The sequence below is a fragment of the Fulmarus glacialis genome, unplaced genomic scaffold (assembly GCF_000690835.1).
Source record: "Fulmarus glacialis isolate BGI_N327 unplaced genomic scaffold, ASM69083v1 scaffold1082, whole genome shotgun sequence".
NCBI classification, from domain to species: domain Eukaryota; kingdom Metazoa; phylum Chordata; class Aves; order Procellariiformes; family Procellariidae; genus Fulmarus; species Fulmarus glacialis.
This window is the reverse complement of record NW_009198183.1, coordinates 4900-13926: the sequence shown is the minus strand read 5'-3', so window position 1 is coordinate 13926 and position 9027 is coordinate 4900. Positions and strand designations below refer to the sequence as shown.

General features: G+C 36.7%; 1 protein-coding gene across 1 annotated transcript in view; it reads left to right on the top strand.

Annotated features, from left to right (window-relative positions):
* PARD6B (par-6 family cell polarity regulator beta) overlaps nucleotides 1–3899 on the top strand; it is a gene marked incomplete at its 5' end in the record, with an annotated part of 10715 nt that extends 6816 nt beyond the window's left edge. Inside the window, one exon of the mRNA XM_009572803.1 lies at nucleotides 2710–3899. Coding sequence (XP_009571098.1) covers nucleotides 2710–3539 — 830 coding nt within the window. The remainder of the gene's footprint in view (nucleotides 1–2709) is intronic.
* Nucleotides 3900–9027: the final 5128 nt, after the last annotated feature.

The window sequence follows — 9027 nt, the reverse complement described above, 5'->3', positions numbered from 1 at the left end:
ACCATCCATTTCTCATCCAAAAAAATTAGCATCAGGCCAAGGGTATCAAACTCAGTTCTCACTGTAAAAAAAAAAAAAACCACCACCAAAAAACCATCAACCTGAAACTTAGGTTGAGATGAAACCTCCCAGTGCAACTTGTACCCATTGCCCAGTCTTCTCCATGTGTCTTTGTCCTCTTGGCAGCCACCCTTTAAGTACTGAAATACTGTGGTGAGGTTTCCCTCGAGCCTTTTCTTCTCCAGAGAGAAAAGACCTAACTCCTTCAGTCTTTCCTCACAGGGCAGGTTCTCCAGCCCTTTGATCATCTTCGTGGCCTTCCTTTGGACTCTCTCCAGTCTGTCCACACCTTTCTTGCATTGTGAGGACCAGAACTGGACACAGTACTCCAGGAGCAGCCTGAGAAGCGCTCAGTAGGGGGTTGATCACATCTCTCTCTCTGCTAGTAATGCCCCTGCAGATGCAGCCCAAGGATCCCGTTTGCCTTTGCTGCAGCAGTGCACTGCTGAATCATGTTCAGCTTGTCCACCAGGACCCCCAGGTCCCTTTCAGCAGGCTGCTCCCCAGCTGCACAGATCACAGTGTGTACTGGGCTCTTTGGTTATCTCATCGCAGGTGCAGGACTTTGCACTTGTCTTTGTTAAACTTCATACTGTTCTTGCTGGCCCAGTCCTTGATTTAGCTTCATTTTTACCTGCTGATCCTAAGAAGGCAGGGAAACAGATTTTGCAGAGGCTGTCTCAGTGGGTGAAATGGGAGAGAAAAGTTCCCAGGATGCTGTCAATACGCACTTTCTCACATAAAGTGAGAGCACTGTGGGGTGTCTGTGCTAAAGTAACACATGTGGAATAATTTGTGCTAGTGCTGCCTTTGTTCATTCAGTAACTCTTGCAGAAACACCAGTCTGGGTGGAAAGATGGCCAAATCTGAGAAACAGTAGAAGTAAAAATTAACTATGCAAGGTGGATATAATATTCTAGAGAGGCATCCATGTCCTCCCAAAGTAACTGAGATTGTCACAAAAGTGACTCCAAAGTATAATATGGCTGTGTAGATTTAATTGTCTTCAGAAATAATTCCTGTTTGTGTCAATTAAATTGAACAACTTTATCTGTAAACTTTGATACGAAAGATGTTGTCTTTAGCAAACAGCTTTGCCTCCCTTAAGGTGTGATTATATTTTTAATCAAAAAATATTAAGAAATGTAAATGAGGCCATCATCAGGACACATTTTTTTAAACCATGTTGATGAACTATTTTATTACTATTGTGTACACACAAGGTATACGTTTATAATAAATCCCTTTGGTTTTTTGGTGGCCTAATTTACATTTTTTTCTTTTCCTGTTGTCCTTTATCTTTTAGAATGTGAAGTCCAAGCCTGCCTTAGTAGACCAATCATTCTTAAAAAAACTGTTCTTGATTTCAGCAGCCCTAATCTTTGGGGAACGGAAGGGTTAGTATTATGTGTTGGAATAGTGTTAGACTATTGCTTTGGAACTACCTTCTTTGTTCTATTTTGCTTAAAGCATCTGAAGAGTCTAGATATAACTGGTACATGTCAGTATATCTTCATCTTAGAAAAAAAATCTTCTGATTTACCAACTCTCACTGTGTACTTTTTTCATCAGCCATTGACAGCTCTCCTGAAATTTCACACTAGGGTAGCATTTCTGTAGTTATTTCAATTCAAAGACTGAAATGTATAGCAATTCTTTTACTTTCTTGGCTGTACCGATGGCATCTTAATGTGATAATACAAAGAAATCCCAACTTCTCTGAGTCCCGGGGTTAGTGCAAACCAGTTCTGCTTGATTTTTTTTTTTTATCCACTGCAGAAAAAAATCTGTGCAACGTTGCAAAAATACAAGTGTAAATCCAAGGAAGCTTGGATCTGAATATGTTTTGGTTCATTGTTTTTGGAGAGTTACAGTATATTAAAAAGAAAAATGGAAGCTTCCTTTGGTAAATAGGCATTTCAGACATCAGAATTGCTTCTGCAGAACATATTTTCTTTTCCATTAGAAGTATTTGTATGACTTGCATATGTTTTCTTTTTTTAAAATTCTGAGCCATTTGCATACTTCTGCATCAAATTGTGGCAGTTACAGCATTGCTTGTATGAACAGCTTTGCTTGAAGTATTTGTGTGCAAGATCTCTTTGTTTCTGCTCCACAGCCATTTTACCTACATTGCATGGGGGCAGGGAAAAGAGTGCAGAATGGAATAAGCTTTCTGGAGTTTGAATCCAGGTCACTTGGCTAGCTTCCAGGAACCAGGCAATAATAGGCATGCTGGCTGCTTTCCCTTTTTCATTCTTTCTTTTCCAATGATCTGAAACCTGAGAAGAGAAAACTAACAAGTGGAATTACTCTGAATAAAATTAAAATGTTTCTAGGAACATACTCTTTCCACTCTAACCTTTTTCTCAACCTAGAATATAGTTCTTTGTGTCTCTACTGCTGCTAACTTGCTTTAATTTTTTTGTGTACTGTCTTTCCTTTTGTAGTAGGAAACCAAAAGTGTTCCAAGCTTTGAATCTCATAACATTAAAGCTCTTGTTTCATGTGTAGAGAGAAATGTTTCTACTATAGCAAGCCAGAAACCTTCTAGATTAGGTATTTCATTCTGCTAAGCTAAAACATGATAGCAATGCGATATGGACCACACATAAAGTGATCTAATCATCAATGTGCTATGTCTTACAGAAGATGCAGACTACAGTGCCTTTGGTACGGATACTATGACAAGGAAGAAAAATGTCTTATCAAATGTGTTACGTCCGGATAATCACAAGAAGAAACCACACATTGTCATTAGCATGCCACAAGACTTCAGACCAGTGTCTTCTATTATAGATGTAGATATTCTTCCAGAAACCCATCGTAGGGTACGACTTTACAAATATGGAACTGACAAACCCCTTGGATTCTATATACGAGATGGCTCTAGTGTCAGAGTAACGCCACATGGATTAGAGAAAGTTCCAGGGATTTTCATATCTAGGCTTGTCCCTGGAGGTCTGGCTCAAAGCACAGGCTTACTGGCTGTCAATGATGAAGTACTGGAGGTGAATGGAATAGAGGTTTCAGGAAAAAGCCTTGATCAGGTTACAGACATGATGATTGCGAACAGCCGTAACCTGATCATTACGGTAAGACCAGCAAACCAGAGAAATAATGTTGTGAGGAACAGTCGGACTTCTGGCAGCTCCGGTCAGTCTACTGAATCTAGCCTTCCAAGTAGCACGCCAAATATTTTAGCAAATTTCTTGCAAGGAGAAGAGGAGAGCGATGAAGAGGACATTATTATTGAAGATAGTGGTGAGCCACAGCAGATTCCAAAAGCCACACCTACCAGCGAAAGCCTAGAATCGTTGACACAGATTGAACTCCTCCATGAGCCAACACAAAATGGATTCCTTCCTTCCAGTGAGATGAACTTGAATCATTCAGCAGGCAGCATTAGCATGGAATATGAAATACAAGATCCAGATCATAAGTCATTAGAAGAAGATGGAACTATAATAACGCTATGAAATTACATTGGTGTACTTTGTATTAAGGATGCCATACATGTTTTAATTTGGCTTAATATGTAATACATTTTATACCTCTCCATCTACCGAGCACTGCAGTTAGATTAAAAGGAGGGAAAAAAGTAAATACAAGAAGTTCAAAATTATGTAAGTTGACTAACTTCAGTTAATTCTGCACTTCGATGTAAATACTTCACAAAGATGGAAGATAATTGATAAATGACTGAAATTGGATGAAGAAAATTTATATTGAAAATGAAGGATAGCTATTTTTTAAAGGTACTTCATGATTTTTTTTTTTAATGCAGAATACTACTGGTTCTATAGAAGTAAACTTCCATTACTGTGTGAGGTTGACTATCTAATGTACTGTGGTTTCATGTTCATCTGAAGTGCTGCTTACGTATGACGGAGCTGCTTTAGCCACTTCATTCCTGTTCTGGACTGCTGTTTAGCTGTTTGTGTGGCTCTGTGTATGAGGAAACTGAAAAATAAGCAGGAGGTGGGGTGGGAAGAGTTGTTCTTGGTTGGTCTAGTTCCCTGACTGACACATTGAACAACAGGGATATTGATAGCGGTCAGCAACTTGACAACAGTCAGGATTTGAAGGTGGGGGCTTCTGAAGTTAACTGTTCCTTTGTAAGTGAATGTAAACCACAGGCTCATTAGTCATGCACCTTTACTGTTTTTAATGGCCGGGTAAGCTTGCTTTTAGTGACTATGATTTTGAAATTCAAATGTGAAAGTCTTAACATTTATGTATCAAAGACCTGTTCTCATTTTAATTTGCAGTATTTAAGGATATCATTGGATTTAGTTGCTACTGGGATTTAGTCCCAGTAAATTTCAAAGAAATCACATGTAAACTTAATGCTATGGAAATAACCTAATCTATGTTAAAATCACAGTCCTAGTAGAAGCTGTAAAGATTTCTACTAGGAAAGGTTTCTTGTAGTGAGTCTGAATTATGTAAGAAGTTACTTTCTTCAAACGTAAACAAGTTAGAACAGCTTAAATTAAATCCCTGGATTAAAAAAAAGTTTTAAATCAGAATGAGGTTTTAATAGAACTTGCTTGAGCCATGTGATATTAAATTACTCATTATAATGAACTAAACTGTAAATGCTGATCTTTCTGTGTACCACTGGCTGGGTGTTTTGAATATTATAAAGTTGCTATACGTAGAACAAAATACTGATGACAAGTCCTGATACTGCAAGTGCGTACGTATGTGTGTAATCAGCTGCGAACTTACTAGGAGAATTGCAGGGAGAGGCTGCTGGCATTCTTTTTGCCTTTTCCCCTTTTAATATCTCCCACTTTACCACTTTGACACTCAGTTCCCAACCTGACCCTTCTCTGGGAACATAAGTTGTGGCAGGAAAATGAGAGGGGTACTAATAGGGTGGAGAGGAGGGTGGATGGAGCTTCTCACCAGGGATCCAGCAGTCTATGTCAACCTCTAAGAAAGAAGTAGGATGCTACCAGTTCTGTACTGTGCTTACCAGAGCCAGTAGTCTAGGTTCTTGGAAACATGTTCTACCCTGTGGGGAGATATGATGAGCGGGAAAGGAGACTAACCCCTTTCTTTTTTTTTTACCCTCAGTCTATCTTGGGGAAACATCTACCTCTGGTAACTTTACTAACAAGAGGCTTAACTGTAAGTTTAATGTTAAGGCATCTCTAAAAGTCTTTATAGGATATCAGAGGCTAAAACTATTTGTTTAAGATTTTTGTAATGATGTAAACAAAATTGCTTCAGTTATTACTGCTGTTTAATTTTACTAAACGCAAATTTTAAATTCATATCTCATGAACAGTAGTATATTTGAGCCTTCAATACCATTGGAGTTCAAGTCTCATAGATGTCAAGAAAGGTTGTGTTCATGCCCTTTTTGATTTATGGAGAGCTGGTATAACAGACAATGGCACTCTGCAAATACAGGTTAGAGTTGTGCTTTGTTGGATTTATTTATGGTTTCTTCAGTGTGCATATGGAGAGGCCCTGGAACTTTTTCCAATATGAGCAAGAGTTTTGAAGTGTTTTACTTATTTTGCTAATAATTATTAAAAATGAAGTAACTACATCCACTTAGTGTGAAATGAGGAAAACAAATGTTCATTCTGCAACATACAGATTTTAAATAGACATATTTTCTGTCAGTGCTGCTCTACACTTCCTTTATTTAAGGAAGATTGTTTACTTTAAAATGTCTTTTTTTTTTTCCTTTATCAAAAGACTTTCCTTCCTGTATGAAATCATCAGTGGAGGGTGATTTTCATTTATTATGCTAGTTTGCACTTCTGTGCCTTTTGTTTACTTGAATGTATTGTGAATAATCAAAAGAATAAAGGCACTTGGATGAGGAGAGAAATGAGGTCCACAGATACAGAAAATGAACTGGTAGTGCACTTAATACAGGTGTAATGTTTTCTTTCAGTGGAAATACATTATGGGTCTAATGTGGTATGTTAGTATTTTGCAGCTTGGATAATAGCTTTGAGCTGTTAACTTACACAGGAGGGTTGGGTCTGAGAATGCTAGTGTTGAAAGGTAACTTACTGCTTAGGTACAAACACCCAAGGTTAGTGTGCTGCCAAACTCTGTGTGTTACCTAATCTGTACTTATAACAGATGCATGAATATTTTGAATATATATGCCAGTATTAAGGACTTGTAGAAATTTAACTAGGGTCCTACTCTAAATTGCATGAGAATTCATCTCTTAGGACCTTTCCTGCAAACTGATTAATCTAAATGTGAGATAATATTTTTGACACATGTCATGTTCTGTTTTACAGAAATTTGGTAACATGTAGTAAAACTAAGCATTTGGGACTTCGTAAAAACATTAAATAATAAACCTAAAAATGGGTTTTTAAAAGTGTGTATTTACAGTTACAATGACAGACTGCACAGCATGTAATTGCTTAATGCTGCAGTTACCATAAAGTTTCTAAAGTTCTTCCATATCTTACTAATGCATACACTGTTAATTACGAAATATTTTTAAATTGTTACTTCAGGATGATCAACGGTTGATTATGAGTGGCTAAGCTTAATTTTATATATATATGGTACTGGGGTTCAGTATAAGGTTTTTTTAAAATATGCCTTTCATTCACTACCTCCTAAATTTTTAACATCTTTACAATTTTCTTCTTCGAAGAGAATACTTAAAGGCTTGACTGTTTTATATAGATTTTATCTTTAGCTAAAAAAAAGAAAAAAAATCCAAAAGTCATAGTGAGGATGCTACGCATGATTGACAATATGACGCTGCTATTAATGTAATCTTTGTGTATCAAGTATCCTGTATATGTAAATTGTATTTTCAATCCAGATTTTATAAATTAATTTATAAATATCCAAATTATTTCAAAATGGAATGGAAAACTAAAATTCCTTTGACTAGTGTTATGTGTTGTGTACATGCACGGTGGGGGGACAAGTCATTCCTTACTTGCAACTGGGAGATTTAAGTGCACCTTAATAGGAAAAAGAACAAATTCTTAATAGAATTAAGATGCATTTACTTCAAAGTTCTGCTATGGTACTGGATAAGTCAAGCCTAACTGTGAATCATATGTTTTTTTCCACAGCTGAATTAAATTTAGGACAATGTTCTCACAAGCTGTCTTTAACATACGTGTATTTTTGTGAATATTATGTATTTTCTAATTAAATTTTACTTGCAATGTGATTTTTACATGAATGAACTTGTTTAAAATGTCAAATATCAGTATTTTTCTTACAACTTTAATGTATAAAGTACATTGGTATCTCACTGAATGAAGATTGATTTTACAAAATCAAGCTAGATGTAGTTGTATATTAGTCTTATATTTTTACAGACTGGAATAATAAATGGATATAGAAATAAACTGTTTCTTTCTCAATTACTTTGTCAGATAAGTAAAAATGAGGAAGAATCTATCCTCTTATTCTCAAGTGTGAAAGTAGATGGGCTTAATGTTTTTTTTTTTTCCTCTTGGGCAGCTAAGTAGGCTCTGTTTTCATAGCAGTCTTAAACGTTTGCTTCCTCTGCTCCCCTCTCTGGAGCGAATCTCTAGACGTGGAAAGTATGCAAGGGTTCAAAACATTTGTCCTTCAGTCCTGTTGACTAACCTGCGATGTGCTTATTCCTACAGTAGCTGCAAATAATGAATCTTATATTGTATCGCTTGCCTGAGGACTGCTCATAGTAAAGTGTAGGTCATGAGGCCTGGGAGATGGTTCCTCTTGCTCTGTCACCTTTTGTCAAGTGCTGCTGGTGATGTGGAGGTTTTCACTGTTACTGTAAGTATTTGTTATAACTGTTTGTATTAAAGTTTGAACTTGAATCCATTCCACTTGCAAATGTTTTCTCCCATATCTAATGCCTCAGCAGCCCTTGTAAACATTTACCTAGTGACAAGAGACTTGAGTTTTATTTAGCCCTTTTGTGTAGGGCTTTTGTGACTGCTGGTCTCGGGGCCAATCATATGACTTCTATTCTGTACCTTCCTTCATATATGCGTGACTAATTTCATTTGTATGGTTCAGTACTTTTCATACTTGCCAATGTAGCTATGGGAAGGTGACAAAAAGACCAAGAACAGTACTGCAGTATCTTAATATTGGTATGCAGCTGAAAGAACCCAGTCTACTTCACCTGTGCACTTGAGTCTGAATGTCTTGTAGCTGGAAGAAATTTCTTTACTTTGCACAGAAACTGATGGCTCACCCCTTTCCAAAAGGAATGCTGAAATTGGTATGGTATTCTTGAAATGGTGTGAGCTTCAAAAATTCATCCTGCCTGTATTAAAATTCAGATGTAGTATTTTTCTAACTTCAGAACTTCAATCCAAATGCATAAAGCTCTGAAACTGGGAGGGATTTCCAAATTACTGACTCTTCTTTAACACGTTAATTGTTGTGGGAGCAAGTAACTTTCCAGTATTGTTGCTGAAATTTTTCAAGTATTGGATATTTTGAATAAATTAGATATGAAAAAATGAGAGGAGCAAATCTGAAGGATTGCAGACAGACTGCAAGATCAGACAATAAAATGGCAAACAATTCAGTGTAGTTTAAGTGTGTATGTGTGGGGAAAAAATCTGTCTTAATTTTGCATACGTAATGATGAATGCCAAGCAGACTTGCCTCTCAGGCGCCCATCCTGGGCTACGATGGTTTAGTGAAAACATCAGCCCCATACTTGCTAGCAAAAAAAAAAAAACCCAACTGTGTTAGGAAAGGAATAAAGGAAAAAACTGATAATATAATGTTACTATATAAAACCATGGTTCAGCAAAGCTTTTAATATAGTCTGCAGTTCTAATTGCTTATTTTTAAAAAGGATACCAGACTGAAAAAAATAAAGTATCATCTGCATTATAGGATGGTTTTAGTATAACAAAACTGAGTAATAGAGGACCGATCAGCCTGAAAAAGATTGTAAAAAGCAATAAAGCTGTGTGTAAACAGTTTTGTATGAGGAAATTA